This window comes from Silurus meridionalis, chromosome 19 (genome assembly GCF_014805685.1).
Source record: "Silurus meridionalis isolate SWU-2019-XX chromosome 19, ASM1480568v1, whole genome shotgun sequence".
In the NCBI taxonomy this organism is placed as follows: Eukaryota; Metazoa; Chordata; class Actinopteri; order Siluriformes; family Siluridae; genus Silurus; species Silurus meridionalis.
In genome coordinates this window covers 533,645-553,079 of record NC_060902.1, presented here as the reverse complement: position 1 = coordinate 553,079, position 19,435 = coordinate 533,645, and the positions used below count along the sequence as shown (strand labels likewise).

At 36.5% G+C, this 19,435-nt stretch overlaps 1 protein-coding gene across 1 annotated transcript; it reads left to right on the top strand.

The window, feature by feature from the left end:
- Window positions 1-7,772: 7,772 nt before the first annotated feature.
- Window positions 7,773-16,607, top strand: alas1 (aminolevulinate, delta-, synthase 1). Its single transcript, XM_046874972.1, is given in 12 exon segments — window positions 7,773-7,943; window positions 10,815-11,018; window positions 11,235-11,408; window positions 11,564-11,680; window positions 12,847-13,069; window positions 13,170-13,354; window positions 13,700-13,879; window positions 13,980-14,144; window positions 15,589-15,653; window positions 15,655-15,858; window positions 16,024-16,186; window positions 16,297-16,607. Coding segments are annotated over 11 exon segments (1,827 nt in total). The 5' UTR covers window positions 7,773-7,943; window positions 10,815-10,828; the 3' UTR covers window positions 16,458-16,607.
- Window positions 16,608-19,435: the final 2,828 nt, after the last annotated feature.

The window sequence follows — 19,435 nt, the reverse complement described above, 5'->3', positions numbered from 1 at the left end:
GGCTGTTCAGCAGCATCAAAATCCAAAACTGTCTGTAACAGAAAATATTGAATAGTGTTACTGAAAACACATACTACAGTAACTACAATGTCTACATTTTTACACAAGTAGGGTCTGGGTTGGGTTAGTATAGACAAAAACTACAAGATACAGACAGAGCAGGTGGCAGCATAAACCCTCATTCCCACATCACAATATATAGTATGTAAAGTAAAGTGACACATACCTGCACATAATCATGGCGCAGATCCTTGACCCTGACACTGTTCCTCTCAAATGGCACCCTGTACAGCTGCTTCATTCTGAAGTTATGTTTCTGTAGGATGCGACTTAGTGTAGAAATGCTGACCCTGTTGATATTGTTGAATATCATTCTATCTGCAATTATGCGCTGTTGCAACTCACGAAGTTGGATTGCGTTATTTTCTTGCACCATTTGAACGATGGCAAGCTCTTGTTCTTGAGTAAAGAGACGTTCCCTTCCACCTCGAGGAGGTAGCCCAACCATTCTGTAAAAAATGCCACCACAAGATGTCATTGGTTAGGTTCTCTTTCACATACTGTACTTTCAAACTGTACACAGTACTGTAACATCAATGATACTCCTTTACATATACTTCACAGCACTACTCATCTTTGAATAGTACTTTACAGTAATACTGTAATATGATACAGAATCATGTGACACATACAGCAGGTACAGTCTGGAGCAGAAACTTAAAGATATACCTGTTCTCCAGTCGGAATGTTCTTATTATCGATGCTACTGTGTAGCGACTGAGGTTAGGGTGGACTCTTTGCCCAGCCTCCCTCATGGATAAGCCATGATTTATTTATTTTAAAGTAGCCCTGATGTCATCCGATACACGTCTCCGCACTGGTCCTCGTCTTTGTCCTCTTCCACGTCCACGTCCAATTCCCCTCTCTCTTTGTCCTCCTCTTACTCTTACTCGCATTGCCTCCATGCTTGCAAAGTTCTCAGAATGTCTTACCTGAGGCCTATTTGTAGTGCTAAGGCTCAGACCGATTGGTGTTCTGTTTTCTGTACAAGTGTTTTCAGGTGTGTATGTAAGTGCCTATAATTGCCAGATGAGTTTTGCATTTTGAACAGAGTGTTTTCCCAATGATAACAGGTGATTCCGTTTTTGAAAAATGTGTCTAATGTAAGAAAACGTGTGTAGTGTTTCGCAATAAGTGTGCTACAGAATTGCAAACAAAGTGCAAAGTTGACAATGTGTTTAAGCTATGGTTACACTGTGTTTAAGCATATGCTACAAGAAGTTTAGGTATTGAAGCTTTGGTCTAAGCATTCGGATTTAGTGTGCAAGCAATGGGCAAAAACTGTAATTACAGCTGCTGTGGAGTGAAACAGCTGTGACCAGGGAAAGAGAGGAAACTTCCTCACAAATATCTATCAGTCTGTCTTTCTATCTCTCTAAACTATATACCTGTGTCTACCTTTTTATCTGTTAGTCCGCCTGTTTGTTTCTTTATCAGTCTGTTTATCTATCCATCTATCTGTCAGGTTCTAGAGCGGGTCTTGGAACCCTCCTGCAGAGACACACTGGAGATGTGCATTGGCTTGATTTCATTGAACACTGTTATTACACTACACTGTTATTACACTACACTGTTATTACACTACACTGCTATTACACTACACTGTTATTACACTACACTGCTATTACACTACACTGCTATTACACTACACTGTTATTACACTACACTGCTATTACAATACACTGTTATTACACTACACTGTTATTACACTACACTGTTATTACACTACACTGCTATTACACTACACTGTTATTACACTACACTGTTATTACACTACACTGTTATTACACTACACTGCTATTACAATACACTGTTATTACACTACACTGTTATTACACTACACTGTTATTACAATACACTGTTATTACACTACACTGCTATTACACTACACTGTTATTACACTACACTGTTACACTACACTGTTATTACACTACACTGTTATTACAATACACTGTTATTACACTACACTGTTATTACAATACACTGTTATTACACTACACTGCTATTACACTACACTGTTATTACACTACACTGTTATTACACTACACTGTTATTACAATACACTGTTATTACACTACACTGTTATTACACTACACTGTTATTACACTACACTGTTATCACACTACACTGTTATTATACTACACTGTTATTACACTACACTGTTATTACACTACACTGTTATTACACTACACTGTTATTACACTACTGTTATTACACTACACTGTTATTACACTACACTGTTATTACACTACACTGTTATTACACTACACTGTTATTACACCACACTGTTATTACACTACACTGTTATTACAATACACTGTTATTACACTACACTGTTATTACACTACACTGTTATTACAATACACTGTTATTACACTACACTATTATACTACACTGTTATTATACTACACTGTTATTATACTACACTGTTATTACACTACACTGTTATTACACTACACTGTTATTACACTACACTGTTATTACACTACACTGTTATTACACTACACTGTTATTACACTACACTGTTATTACACTACACTGTTATTACACTACACTGTTATTACACTACACTGTTATTACACTACACTGTTATTACACTACACTGTTATTACACTACACTGTTATTACACTACACTGTTATTACAATACACTGTTATTACACTACTGTTATTACACTACACTGTTATTACAATACACTGTTATTACACTACACTGTTATTATACTACACTGTTATTACACTACACTGTTATTACACTACACTGTTATCACACTACACTGTTATTATACTACACTGTTATTACAATACACTGTTATTACACTACACTGTTATTACACTACACTGTTATTACACACTGTTATTACACTACACTGTTATTACACTACACTGTTATTACACTACACTGTTATTACACTACACTGTTATTACACTACACTGTTATTACACTACACTGTTATTACACTACACTGTTATTACACTACACTGTTATTACACTACACTGTTATTACAATACACTGTTATTACATACACTGTTATTACACTACACTGTTATTACACTACACTGTTATTACACTACACTGTTATTACACTACACTGTTATTACACTACACTGTTATTACACTACACTGTTATTACACTACACTGTTATTACACCACACTGTTATTACACTACACTGTTATTACACTACACTGTTATTACACTACACTGTTACACTACACTGTTATTACACTACACTGTTATTACACTACACTGTTATTACACTACACTGTTATACTACACTGTTATTACACTACACTGTTATTACACTACACTGTTATTACACTACACTGTTATTACACTACACTGTTATTACACTACACTGTTATTACACTACTGTTATTACACTACACTGTTATTACACTACACTGTTATTACACTACACTGTTATTACACTACACTGTTATTACACTACACTGTTATTACACTACACTGTTATTACACTACACTGTTATTACACTACACTGTTATTACACTACACTGTTATTACAATACACTGTTATTACACTACACTGTTATTACAATACACTGTTATTACTACACTGTTATTACACTACACTGTTACACTACACTGTTATTACACTACACTGTTATTACACTACACTGTTATTACACTACACTGTTATACACTACACTGTTATTACACTACACTGTTATTACAATACACTGTTATTACACTACACTGTTATTACACTACACTGTTATTACACTACACTGTTATTACAATACACTGTTATTACACTACACTGTTATTACACTACACTGTTATTACACTACACTGTTATTACACTACACTGTTATTACACTACACTGTTATTACAATACACTGTTATTACACTACACTGTTATTACACTACACTGTTATTACAATACACTGTTATTACAATACACTGTTATTACACTACACTGCTATTACACTACACTGTTATTACACTGTTATTACTACACTGTTATTACACTACACTGTTATTACACTACACTGTTATTATACTACACTGTTATTACACTACACTGTTATTACACTACACTGTTATTACACTACACTGTTATTACACTACACTGTTATTACACTACACTGTTATTACACTACACTGTTATTACACTACACTGTTATTACACTACACTGCTATTACACTACACTGTTATTACACTACACTGTTATTACACTACACTGTTATTACACTACACTGCTATTACACTACACTGTTATTACACTACACTGTTATTATACTACACTGTTATTACACTACACTGTTTTACTGCTGTTCTTTTGCACTACACTGTTCTGTTTATATTCACTGTAGTGTTTTCACTTCTCCTCACACAGTTCTGTATAATCAGAGTGTACAGCAGGTTTACTGGTCGGCGCTTCTCGGGTTTTGTGTCTTGTGTTTTCTGTCTGTACTGTTTTTTTCATCTGCACTGTTTGCACTCGATGCACTTTATGTAGTTTTGTGTTGTGTTGTAGCTCCATGTTGTTGTTTAGTGTAGCACCAGGGTTCCGAAGGAACATTGTCTCGTTTTTTCTGTGTACTGTGTTTCATTGTGTCTAGTAGAAATGACAATAAAATTGACTTGACTTGAGGTTGGAGACATTAAACAGTTAGGGGGTAGGGGGTAAACTGGGGATAAAGGCCCAGTGGCGGCATCTGGTGGCCAAAGCAAAAACAAACAACCCAAAAATGTCCAGACCCTGAAAACATCTATATATTTGTCTGTAGTAACTTGATCATTGTAAATATTAGCCTTATTTTCAGGAATAAATGCAGAATAATCTGTAATGAGGTTTGCTTTGTTATGAATAAACGGATTGTTTTTGTTGTTTTATTCGTGTTTGTTATTTTTGTTGAAATTTTTTAATCTTGTAAGAACGACACTAAATTCTGAATCGTGCACAAGTTAAATTTACAGCTGTACATTTGACAGATCTTCTATCTTTAGTTTTTATGTTGTTGTTGTTGTTGTTGTTATTGTTTTTCTTCTGCTTCTGCTTCTTCTGCTCCTTCTTCTTGTAATAGAAAAAAGTGGCAGGCTGTATCCATCTCTGTAATCAGGAAAAAAAGTCAATAAACAGTGTTGTTTTGGAACCAGGAGGATCTGAGCAGAGTTTGATTCATTTGAGGGTGTGCCGTTATAGAACAGTAAATCAGCTGATAAAATAATTTATTACCTTTAAATAATTAGCAATTGGAACAGAGCCACGAGCTCATGGAGGAACCTGAGCAGAGTTTCATCTGTGTAGTGAACTGATCTGACCACCAGGGGGCACAATTCAACCAAACATCCGTCTGTTCCATTAAATTAAATTTAATTAAAATTAAATTAAAATTAAAATATAAAAAAACTTAACATAATTCTTCATTATTGTTTTGTAAAAATCTCACGAAAGCTGATAATATAACATAATAAATGTAACATTCACATTTTTGTCTTTTATTTGTTTATTTGGAGAATTGCTCTAATTATTTAATTTTTACAGATAATAATTTATAATAAATACATTAATAAATGAATGAATGCAGTGTAATTGTTTAAAGAGGAACACGTCCCTTCACTGAAGTGTGTGCGTGAGAGGATAGTTTGGTCTCGCGAGGAATTTCTTGGAATGCGGATGTGCAATTAAAAGGAATTAAAATATATATATATGTTTGTGTGTGTGTGTGTGTGTGTGTGTGTGTGTGTGTGTGTGTGTGTGTTTGATTGATGATCCTTTTAAATCCTTGATTTTTTTTGACATAATAAAATATGGATTATAATATAGTAATAAATGAAACATTCTAATTCCACTAAATATCAGAGATCAGCTCATTAGAGATCAGCTCATTAGAGATCAGCTCATTAGAGATCAGCTCATTAGTGATCAGCTCATTTCTTAATCGTGTTTAAGGTAGTACTCCGTGCGCATGCGCATTGCCCTCGCCGTGCACGTCTCGCGAGATCTCGCGGCAGTATAAAAGCCGGTGTTGTAGCTCTCGCCCTAGCGTTCGTCCTCAGTGCAGGATAACGAGAGGATCTTCTTCACCTCCACCTTCAGCTTCACCTTCAGCTTCGGCTTCGGCTTCATCTCACCGTATCTCCAAACTAATCAGAGAGAAATCTCATCTAAGTTCACTGCCCACAGGAACACATCCTCAGGTGAGTGTTTTACCTGCGCAGTGACGCTGAAACCCTCATGAACCCTGACTATGCTAAGCTAGGCTACTCTGAGGTACTCTGTGCTAGCATGCTAAATCTTTTACTTCATTCATTTCCAGAGATTTTACACCTGTTTCATTTATTAATCTTATTATTATTCAATAAATCATCTTTTAATCATCAGACTGGTTTATTAACAGGGTTATGGGTCCGGGAGGATAAATTACTCTCAGAACATTTAATCATAAAAATAACATTTATAATAAAATAATTATAATAATTAAAAAATGATGATAATAATTGGTGTGAATGTGTGATCACTGTTTTAATGGTGATTTTATAATCAATATTTAATAAAAGATTAATGACTGTAATTCTGATCTCAGGTCAGGTGTAAATATTATATTTAATAAATTATATTAAATATAGTGTATGATGAGTAAAGTTAATAAATGTAATGATTATAATATTAATGAACAGTTTTCCTCCTGTGTGTGTGTGTGTGTGTGTGTGTGTGTGTGGAAATGAAACCCAGGAGGTTTAAAGAGTTAAAATCACTTTTATTCTTCACTCAAACAAGTGGATTTGATGATAAAATCAGAGTTTTGGTGTTTTTGTGATGAAGATCTCTCACACCCTGATCTTAATAAACTAAGAGGATTTTTCAAGGTTAAACATTAAAGATGAGTAATTAATGGAGGATTTTACAGTAAAAGAGTAAAAATCTGCGTATAAACGTGATGATCTGTGTGTTCTTCACTTAATCACTGTATAAAGTCAGATTGAACCACATGCTGAAATCCTCAGCGCTGAAGGACCATCAGTTCATCGTTCAGTGATTTTGTAATCAGAGGCTCGATTGTGTTTATTGCCACGTCCTGTTTTGTTTTGAGGGAAGAAAAAACCGAGTGTAGAACAGAGTCATTTAATATTAAAAAGATCTGTTCAGGATTGTTTATGGACCCTGAGTATTGTGTGGTGCATATAAATAGATACCACTTGTTTTGCACACGTACCTACAAACGTGCGTACACACACACACACACACACACACACACTCTACAGCACTCACTGGAACAATGGACTTTCCTGACTCTAAGTACGGAATCAGAACCTGAAGCACTAAATCTCAGTCATGACTAATTAATTAAACGCGTTATTTAATGGCGTAAATTGTTTAACATTTAGATTTTAAATCCTGATCCATGAAAAGGAAAGAACCTTGAGCAGAAGATTTGCTCATGGACATTGGTGTGTATTTACGCGGAGGCAGATGTCCAGACGATGTTGTGCGCGTCACGTGATCGGTGTGGTTTAATGTGTTTAAGGCCGTGTCCTTCTTCTCTAACAGCATTAACTCGTAATTCTCATTTATTTTCATTTGCGTCACCGTTCGAGTGGGTTTGTGTCAGGACAAGATGATCAGCTCATTAGTGATCAGCTCATTTCTTAATCGTGTTTAAGGTAGTACTCCGTGCGCATGCGCATTGCCCTCGCCGTGCACGTCTCGCGAGATCTCGCGGCAGTATAAAAGCCGGTGTTGTAGCTCTCGCCCTAGCGTTCGTCCTCAGTGCAGGATAACGAGAGGATCTTCTTCACCTCCACCTTCAGCTTCACCTTCAGCTTCGGCTTCGGCTTCATCTCACCGTATCTCCAAACTAATCAGAGAGAAATCTCATCTAAGTTCACTGCCCACAGGAACACATCCTCAGGTGAGTGTTTTACCTGCGCAGTGACGCTGAAACCCTCATGAACCCTGACTATGCTAAGCTAGGCTACTCTGAGGTACTCTGTGCTAGCATGCTAAATCTTTTACTTCATTCATTTCCAGAGATTTTACACCTGTTTCATTTATTAATCTTATTATTATTCAATAAATCATCTTTTAATCATCAGACTGGTTTATTAACAGGGTTATGGGTCCGGGAGGATAAATTACTCTCAGAACATTTAATCATAAAAATAACATTTATAATAAAATAATTATAATAATTAAAAAATGATGATAATAATTGGTGTGAATGTGTGATCACTGTTTTAATGGTGATTTTATAATCAATATTTAATAAAAGATTAATGACTGTAATTCTGATCTCAGGTCAGGTGTAAATATTATATTTAATAAATTATATTAAATATAGTGTATGATGAGTAAAGTTAATAAATGTAATGATTATAATATTAATGAACAGTTTTCCTCCTGTGTGTGTGTGTGTGTGTGTGTGTGTGTGGAAATGAAACCCAGGAGGTTTAAAGAGTTAAAATCACTTTTATTCTTCACTCAAACAAGTGGATTTGATGATAAAATCAGAGTTTTGGTGTTTTTGTGATGAAGATCTCTCACACCCTGATCTTAATAAACTAAGAGGATTTTTCAAGGTTAAACATTAAAGATGAGTAATTAATGGAGGGATTTTTACAGTAAAAAGAGTAAAAATCTGCGTATAAACGTGATGATCTGTGTGTTCTTCACTTAATCACTGTATAAAGTCAGATTGAACCACATGCTGAAATCCTCAGCGCTGAAGGACCATCAGTTCATCGTTCAGTGATTTTGTAATCAGAGGCTCGATTGTGTTTATTGCCACGTCCTGTTTTGTTTTGAGGGAAGAAAGAAAACCGAGTGTAGAACAGAGTCATTTAATATTAAAAAGATCTGTTCAGGATTGTTTATGGACCCTGAGTATTGTGTGGTGCATATAAATAGATACCACTTGTTTTGCACACGTACCTACAAACGTGCGTACACACACACACACACACACACACACACTCTACAGCACTCACTGGAACAATGGACTTTCCTGACTCTAAGTACGGAATCAGAACCTGAAGCACTAAATCTCAGTCATGACTAATTAATTAAACGCGTTATTTAATGGCGTAAATTGTTTAACATTTAGATTTTAAATCCTGATCCATGAAAAGGAAAGAACCTTGAGCAGAAGATTTGCTCATGGACATTGGTGTGTATTTACGCGGAGGCAGATGTCCAGACGATGTTGTGCGCGTCACGTGATCGGTGTGGTTTAATGTGTTTAAGGCCGTGTCCTTCTTCTCTAACAGCATTAACTCGTAATTCTCATTTATTTTCATTTGCGTCACCGTTCGAGTGGGTTTGTGTCAGGACAAGATGATCATCTGATTGTACTGAGCTGTGTTGGAGACTAACTCCTGGTCTACCAGGGTTTAATCATGAACTTGAACACACACTCCTGCAGACCTGAGAACCCACACTGTTCACTCCTGCATAGTCTACACCAAGGGGTTTTTCCTCTTCTCTGATGTTGGAGAAGGACACACCCGTCTCTCTGGAGACTGCTGTGATTACATTCCCCTCTCTGAGGCCTGGAGATCCTAATTTAATTCCCCCACCAGACTAGGAGTCACGTGATCACGTGGGAGCGAGCCACATAACGAACATGAAAAAAACATGCAGGTTTTAAAGTTTGTGATTATTTAATGCACAACTAACAGAAGCTTTTAATGTGGAACAGATGCAGGTTGCCTTCAGTTGTTCTTCAGGTCACGCAACTTCAGGTTTCTTCATGTCCTGTTTTACCATAACTGTCCCTCATGGTGAAATTTTACACACACTAAACATAAATACAATGTTTATCATGCCAGAGTTTACATATTAATATATTATATAGTAATAAGTCACTACGTATTTATAGTTTTATAAGTTATAACATCTATTATTCATCATAACATTCACTAACGCATGACAACTAAATATATCGCTATATTAATATTCACATTAATGATCTGTTTCCGCCATATATGGTCAGTTTCCTGTTCTGATTCCCTGGACTGTGACTGATCACCTGTTCCCAAACTCACACTTCCTATTCGTGCCTTTTCACTTTGTTCAGATCATCAGTTCCTCCTGTTTCTTTATTTAACCACACCAGCTTCCTGATGTCTTTACCATCGTTTGTGTCTGTAGTACAGGTGTGTGTGTGTGTGTGTGTGTGTGTGTGTGTGTGTGTGTGTGTGTGTGTGTAAGTGAATTTAAAGTCTTGTGTAGAGTCAAAAAATGTGTGACAATAAAAATCCCTTTAAAGTCATAAGCAATAAACAGTGAAATTGAAAGAACAGGAAGATCATCACATGGGGGAACAAGGAACAGGGGTTTATATACCAGGAAGTGATGACCATATATGGATTTGCAGTGTTATAAATATCTGCACCGAATATGTTGGCTGTTCAGCAATCAATGCCATCCACAGTAGTTACTTCAAAAGTGCTAGGGATTTTTTTCCATCAAAGAAGATTTAAGGTGTTTAATTGCTGATCTTCTACAGCCTACGTGTGCAGGTTCTGACTTTCATCACTCTGTTAATTGGCTGACATGTTTAAACAGATGTTGTCTAGAACATGACCCGTCCTGTTCCACCACCCTGATCTTTATCCTGTCTTTATTCTACTGTGGAATAAAAGGTTATGGTTTCAGGAACTTGCAAGTAAAAGGAAAGTGTTTTGATCAGAAGGAAGAACTTGTTCAAAAAAACACAAACTCGCCATGAATAAACCGCAGAAACTTCATACCAGGTTCTTTTAAAATTCATATTTATTTCTAGATTTGGACACCGTCATGGACACCATCATCCGCTGTCCTTTCCTGTCCCGCGTCCCCCAGACTTTCTTCCAGCAGGCGAGGAAGACCCTGGTGAGCTACGCTGTGAAATGCCCCGTCATGATGGACCTGGCATCCAAACCGCTTGTCCGCACCATCTGCTCCTCTTCCTCCACCTTCCAGAAGAGTGATGATATCATCAGCATGGGTAAAAGGATCACATGGAGAACCTGGATCACAACTTCATCCGCTCTGTTCAGCATAAATTATCCCAAATAACTGATCTTCTGCCACTTCAGTGTCGCTAGTCTGGGGTTTTTAGTTTTTAGCTAGCTTTATAAAGCGTGTCATTACAAATCTGTACTGAAATGTTTTGTTTACAAATAAGTGTTTTTTTTATTAATATATTTTTATATATATATAGATGCTCAAAAAAACCTTGAAATGCCGGCTGGTCACCCCAAAGCTCTACCTGGAGCAACAGCGTCCAAATGCCCCTTCCTGGCTGGAGAAATGGGGCAGAAGAACAGCGGCGTGGTGCGAGAGGCCAGCATGGAGCTGCAGGAGGACGTGTCCGAAATCCGCACGCTGCAGCAAGGTCCACAACTTTTTAATTACACGTGTAAACAAGTGTGTGCTTATTGGTTGAGCGCATTTTGTGTTTCGATTGGTTAAATGCGGGATTTGTTTTAGTCTTTGTGTTTATCATTGTGTTTGTGTGCGTGTGTGATTTTTGTGCATTTATTGTTACAGATGTGTCAGCACTGGAGCTGGTGAAGAGTGTGAAACCTGACGGGAATCTGATGAAGAAACTGATGAAGCAGCGTCCAACCAGGGTTTCACATCTGCTGCAGGAGAACATGCCCAAATGTACATCATCTCCACACATTATACTCTTCTATACTCAATTCTACTATACTACACTGTACAACTTCCCACCCCATATATACTGATCTCCACTATACTCTACTATACTCCACTATACTATACTCCACTCTACTATACTCCACTATACTATACTTCACACTACTATACTACACTCTACTATACTCAGCTCTGCTGTACTCCACTATACACCACTATACTATAGTTCACACTACTATACTCTGCTATACTATATTCCACTCTACTATGCTATACTATACTCCACTTCGCTATATTCTACTATATGCTGCTATACTCTGCTCTTCTGTACTGTACGCTACTATACTCCGCTCCACTATACTCCGCTCCGCTCCACTATACTCCGCTATATTCTACTATACTCTGCTATATTCTACTATACTCCGCTATACTCTGCTGTATGCTGCTATACTATACTCTGCTCCACACTACTATACTCTGCTATATGCTACTATACTTGACTACAGTCCACTATACTCCACTATAGTTAACTCAATTCCACTGTGCTGAACTCTATAATTATGAACTCTGGTATACTCTTACTATTCACATCTCAAGCATATGCAACTATACTCAACTTTACAATATTCAAATACTTCAGTGTGCTCAATATTAATACTCTCTAATATACTTAACCATATTCAATTCTACGAATGAACTATAACCTCCTATACTCTATTAGACTTTACTGCACTTCCCCAACACAACCCTGGTTCTGTTTATCTCTACTACACTTATCTTTACTATACACCACTATACTACTGTTTATTCAGCAAAAGTATTTAAACTTTAAATTTAATCTTATATCTATTTATGTATATTTATTTATCATGCGTTTTGTATAAAAAATGTTTTTAAATAAATGAAATGAAACTTTACAGCTCCATAAAGCTTATAGTACCGGCTAACGTATTAATGTTTACCTGATCAATTATAGAAATTTCTTTCCTGTTTATTTTTATTACTTTTTAAAGCTGAAATGGAATTTAAATAAACAAATGCAGCTTGTTTTGATGTTAGTTAGCCACAGTTTACCGTGAAGTTTGTAAGTGATTAAAAACTGGAACGTTTATGGTTTTAGTGAACAGAAAGTCGTGTCCTGGTCTGTGAGTAATCAGGAACTTCTTTTCCAGCCGTCTCAAACTTCCGCTACGACGAGTTCTTCGAGAAGAAGATCGAGGCGAAGAAAAACGACCACACGTACCGCGTGTTTAAGACGGTGAACCGGCGTGCGACCGAGTTCCCCATGGCGGACGATTACTCGGAGTCTCTGAGTTATAAACGAGACGTGTCTGTGTGGTGCAGTAACGATTACCTGGGGATGAGTCGTCACCCACGGGTCGTCCAGACCGTCATGTGAGTCACTGCGGCGTGGCTTTATCTGGTTTTAATCAACACAGTGAACTTAATACATTACTGTATGTACTTTGTGTGATCACGGTTTAATTTATTGCAGGGATACACTACAGAAACACGGCTCAGGGGCCGGAGGGACGAGGAACATATCGGGGACGAGTAAATTTCACGTGGATCTGGAACACGAGCTCGCAGACCTTCATGGAAAAGACGCAGCACTGCTTTTCACTTCCTGTTTTGTCGCCAACGATTCCACACTGTTCACTCTGGCTAAAATGCTGCCAGGTAATTATCATAATTAATAATTTATTATTATTATTATTATTATTATTTATGGTGTGATCAGTATTCTGAGGTTGTGAACGTTTTCTCACTTGGGGGTTATTATTATTATTATTATTATTATTAATATTATTATTATTATTATTATTATTAATATTATAATAATAATTATTATTATTATTATTATAATTATTATAATTATTATTATAATTATTATTATTATTATTATTTTATTTTTTTTGTAAACCCACTGTGGTGGTGGTGATGATGATGATGATGGTGGTAATGATGTGTTGTGGTGATGCTTATGGGATTGACACTCGGACCGGTTTCTTATTTGTTCCTCAGGATGTGAGATTTACTCGGACGCAGGAAACCACGCTTCGATGATCCAGGGTATACGCAACAGCGGCGCTAAAAAGTTCATCTTCCGTCACAACGACGTGAAACACCTGCGAGAACTTCTGGAGAAGTCGGATCCCTCCGCTCCAAAGATTGTGGCGTTCGAGACGGTGCACTCGATGGACGGTGAGAGACGAGGAGCATTTAGGAGAATGCAGCGTTAGCGTGAACGGAGCGCAGGTTAGCGTCAGAGGAAGCTGTAACGTTCTTCTCTGTTCCTGTGTAGGCGCCGTGTGTCCTCTGGAGGAGATGTGCGACGCCGCACACGAGTTCGGGGCGATCACCTTCGTTGATGAAGTTCACGCTGTGGGTCTGTACGGTGCAAAAGGTGGCGGGATCGGGGACCGCGATGGAGTCATGCACAAGATGGACATCATCTCTGGGACGCTTGGTAAGAAACCAGTCCAACTTCAATTGGGAATGTAGGGGGGCAACAACTGACCAATCAGCATCTTGATAATGATCCAGAAATTAGATTATAATAAATGAAATAATAAAAAGACTCACAGCTAACATTTCTAATTTATTACATTTAAAAGAGGGAGAGAAAAGAGAGAATAATAAATATTCTGTATATTTATTTATTTATCTTTTTTATTTAATACAATCTCACTTATATATTTTTTTTTACAAATATTTTATAAACGTACATAATAATAAATCTGAGACGCTTCACTCAGACACACAGACGGTCTGATGAGGTGTTTATTCTGAAGCCCCTCCCACCTGTCACATTCAGACTCTGATAAACAAACAGTCCTGCTTTTACATGGGGCTTCATGTGTGTGTGTGTGTGTGTGTGTGTGTGTGTGTGTGTGTGTGTGTGTGTGTGTGTGTGTGTGTGTGTGTGTGTGTGTGTGTGTGTGTGTGTGTGTGTGTGTGTGTGTGTGTGTGTGTGTGTGTGTGTGTGTGTCACATGGTTTGGCTCTGCTTTTGTCATGTTCTTTCTCTGAGACTCTTCAACTCAAGCTGTTCACCTGTTACCCAGAAACCACACTCATTTTCATTTTCTCTCTCTCTCTCTCCACCCCTCCCCCTGCTCTCACGGTGTTTCTTGCTCTCTCTGTTTTCCTCCGACTCTGGTCTCTAGCTTCTCAGATGGCTTGTGATAAACGTCTGTCTCTGACACGTACACAGATACACGCACGCACACACTCCAGACATCTCGGCTCCATCCTGACACTTGAATAGAAGCTCAGGAGGAGCTCTGAGGCTCTTCCTTACACAGCAGTGTGCTGATCACCACGTCCTCCTCTCTGCTCACACACACGCGCACACACACACTGACCCTCACCTTGAGAAAAAGGACTGTTACAGTTAATTTTGGAATGGATTTTGATCCTAAAGAATAAAAGGGAATGGAGAAATGAACTGTGTATATTTTAGAACCTTTGGGTTTTACAGAACTCATGACAGGTTCTGGATCTTAAATGGGAAAAGTTTAGAGCAAATGCTTCTTCAGGGGTCTGTTTATCAGATTGTTAATTAGGGTTTCTAATCAGGTCCCTCTGATAGGAATGCACTATTGTCGGTGTCTACATGGAACAGTGTTATAAAAAACTTCATGAAAAAACTCCATTTTGCCTAAAAAAATTAAGTTTTCTTTTAAAATTAATAAAAAAATGTAATACAGAAATTATTAGTCAGGTTCATCAAATGTGTCCTGATTAATAAAACTTTACAATTAAATCTTTTCTTTCCCCTCTATTGATTTGTTTGTGACGGTGCTGTTTTATGCAGATTATAACGAAGCACTAAGGTGAGTGGAAAACTTCCTCCTGATGTGTGTGTGTGTGTGTGTGTGTGTGTGTGTGTGTGTGTGTGTTGGTGTGTAGGGAAGGCGTTCGGGTGTGTAGGAGGCTACATCGCGAGTACGAGTACGCTGGTGGATACGGTGCGTTAAATGCGCTGCAGGGTTTATCTTCACCACGTCTCTGCCCCCCATGCTGCTTGCCGGAGCGCGGGAGTCCATCCGTGTCCTGAAGGGCGAGGACGGGCGCGTACTGCGCCGCAAACACCAACGCAACGTCAAACTGCTGCGCCAGATGCTGATGGACTCGGGGCTGCCGGTGGTGCACTGCCCCAGTCACATCATTCCTATAAGGGTAACACACACACACACACACACACACACTGCCCCAGTCACATCATTCCTATAAGGGTAACACACACACACACACACACACACACACACACTTAATTACATAATTATATATATTCAGCTACAGATTTAATAAAACATTATTATTTTTATTATTATTATTAATCAGGTTTCGAATGCAGAGAAAAACACTGCTGTGTGCGACATCATGATGAATCGCTACAACATCTACGTACAGGCCATCAATTATCCCACCGTTGCCCGCGGTGACGAGCTCCTCCGCATCGCTCCTACGCCACATCACACACCGCAGATGATGCAATATTTTATCGGTAAGTCCTGATGCTGCGCCGCCGTGCCGGAGATCATCTCACATGGGTTATACCATCCGTGAAAAGCCTGAAACGTGTGTGTGTGTGTGTGTGTGTGTGTGTGTTTGCAGATAAGCTGCTAAAGGCGTGGCAGGAAGTGGGTCTGCAGCTGAAGCCTCACTCTTCGGCTGAGTGTAACTTCTGTCAGCAGCCGCTTCACTTCGAGCTCATGAGTGAGAGAGAGAGGTCCTACTTCAGCGGCCTGAGTCACCCTGTCTCAGCCTGTGGATAACTAACACACACACACACACACACACACACACACACGTGCTGCAGAGGCATTCCCTAATCACTGCATTAATAATCAGAGATATTTTATTTACACATTCTATAGAAACATCACGTATGTGTGTGTGAAAATAAACGCTTACCTCAGACCTGACCTTGTTCTCAACTTTTTTTAAATACAAAGACAAAAACTATTTCTTCAAAGGTTCTTCAGATACTCCTCCAGGAGGACCATTAAAGCTTATATATGAAAGTGTTCAAACCCTAGGACCTTACTGTGGACCAGGAAGCAGGTTCTGGAGAAGAAGAAGAAAAAAAAAAACTGAAGAAATAATTTGTTTTGTCATGCACTTTTACTTCACACTAAAATAAAAGGGTTCTTTTAAATGTTCTTCTGTCAAATATGAGGAGTTGATGCAGGAGAAACACCTAGACTGAGAACGCTTTAAATCCCAATATCTTCTGAGTCCTGTAGGAGCTCCTTTCTGAAGAGGCCTATTAATCATCCAGTAATTAGTCAAAGAACCCATGGATCAAGAAATCATCTAAGTTCCTGACAGGTTCTGGATATGAGCTGGCAAAATATTAACAATTGGTTCTCTATGCAGTATATACAGAACCTGAACAGGGTTCCCCAGAAGGAAAATCTCATTAAACCCATGTAATGTTAAATTCTACCAAGACTTTAGATTTTCTGATTGGACTTTATGGAGAACATCAGTGTAGATGATGTGACATTGTACAGTTGTGTAATAAAACCAGCACAATTTCAGAAGCTTCTTTATTATTTCAGATCAGGTGAGTTCTCTCACATTTAATTATACCAGGGTCACGTGATCTGGTTTTTCTAGGAACTGTTCTTTAATCACGCGCACACACACCTGTGCCTCATTAACCCTTATTAGTCACACCTGTGGAACAAACCCCACGTGTTCTAATGAAGTATAGTATAATGAAGTATAGTATAATGAAGTAAAGTATAGTATAATAAAGTATAGTATAATGAAGTAAAGTATAGTATAATAAAGTATAGTATAATGAAGTAAAGTATAGTATAATAAAGTATAGTATAATGAAGTAAAGTATAGTATAATGAAGTATAATTATAATGAAGTAAAGTATAATGAAGTAAAGTATAGTATAATGAAGTATAGTATAATGAAGTATAGTATAGTATAATGAAGTATAGTATAATGAAGTAAAGTATAGTATAATGAAGTATAGTATAATGAAGTAAAGTATAGTATAATAAAGTATAGTATAATGAGTAAAGTATAATAAAGTATAGTATAATGAGTAAAGTATAGTATAATGAGTAAAGTATAGTATAATGAAGTAAAGTATAATGAAGTAAAGTATAATGAAGTATAGTATAATAAAGTATAGTATAATGAAGTAAAGTATAGTATAATGAAGTATAGTATAATGAAGTATAGTATAATGAAGTAAAGTATAATGAAGTAAAGTATAATGAAGTATAGTATAATAAAGTAAAGTATAGTATAATGAAGTATAGTATAATGAAGTAAAGTATAGTATAATGAAGTAAAGTATAATGAAGTAAAGTATAATGAAGTAAAGTATAATGAAGTATAGTATAATAAGTAAAAGTATAGTATAATGAAGTATAGTATAATGAAGTAAAGTATAATGAAGTAAAGTATAATGAAGTAAAGTATAATGAAGTATAGTATAATGAAGTAAAGTATAGTATAATGAAGTATAGTATAATAAGTAAAAGTATAATGAAGTAAAGTATAGTATAATAAAGTATAGTATAATAAAGTATAGTGTAATAAAGTCTAGTATAATGAAGTATAGTATAGTATAATGAAGTATAGTATAATGAAGTAAAGTATAGTATAATGAAGTATAGTATAATGAAGTAAAGTATAATGAAGTAAAGTATAGTATAATGAAGTAAAGTATAATGAAGTATAGTATAGTATAATGAAGTATAGTATAATGAAGTAAAGTATAGTATAATGAAGTATAGTATAATGAAGTAAAGTATAATGAAGTAAAGTATAGTATAATGAAGTATAGTATAATGAAGTATAGTATAATGAAGTAAAGTATAATGAAGTAAAGTATAATGAAGTAAAGTATAGTATAATGAAGTATAGTATAATGAAGTAAAGTATAGTATAATGAAGTAAAGTATAGTGTAATGAAGTATAGTATAATGAGTATAGTATAATGAAGTATAGTATAATAAAGTATAATAAAGTATAGTGTAATGAAGTATAGTATAATAAAGTATAGTGTAATGAAGTAAAGTATAGTATATTGAAGTAAAGTATAGTATAATGAAGTAAAGTATAATGAAGTATAGTATAATGAAGTAAAGTAAAAGTATATATAATGAAGTATAGTATAATGAAGTAAAGTATAATGAAGTATAGTATAAGTAAAAGTATAAAGAAGTAAAGTATAGTATAGTGAAGTATAGTATAGTATGCACTATTCTACTACTTCTAATAATGACTAAAATAAGATCAAATAACAACCGAGACACAATAAACTCTCTCACATCCACTCTGTGTGTCTCTGAAATAATGCACTCATTAAACACTTGGACACTGCTGTGGTTTGTGTGACTGGAGCTACACACACACACAAGACTTGGCCAATGACCCAGGGAAAGAAGAGATTTCATAACACAGGTCTTTTGTGTGTGTGTGTGAAAATAAACGCTTACCTCAGACCTGACCTTGTTCTCAACTTTTTTTAAATACAAAGACAAAAACTATTTCTTCAAAGGTTCTTCAGATACTCCTCCAGGAGGACCATTAAAGCTTATATATGAAAGTGTTCAAACCCTAGGACCTTACTGTGGACCAGGAAGCAGGTTCTGGAGAAGAAGAAGAAAAAAAAAACTGAAGAAATAATTTGTTTTGTCATGCACTTTTACTTCACACTAAAATAAAAGGGTTCTTTTAAAGGTTCTTCTGTCAAATATGAGGAGTTAATGCAGGAGAA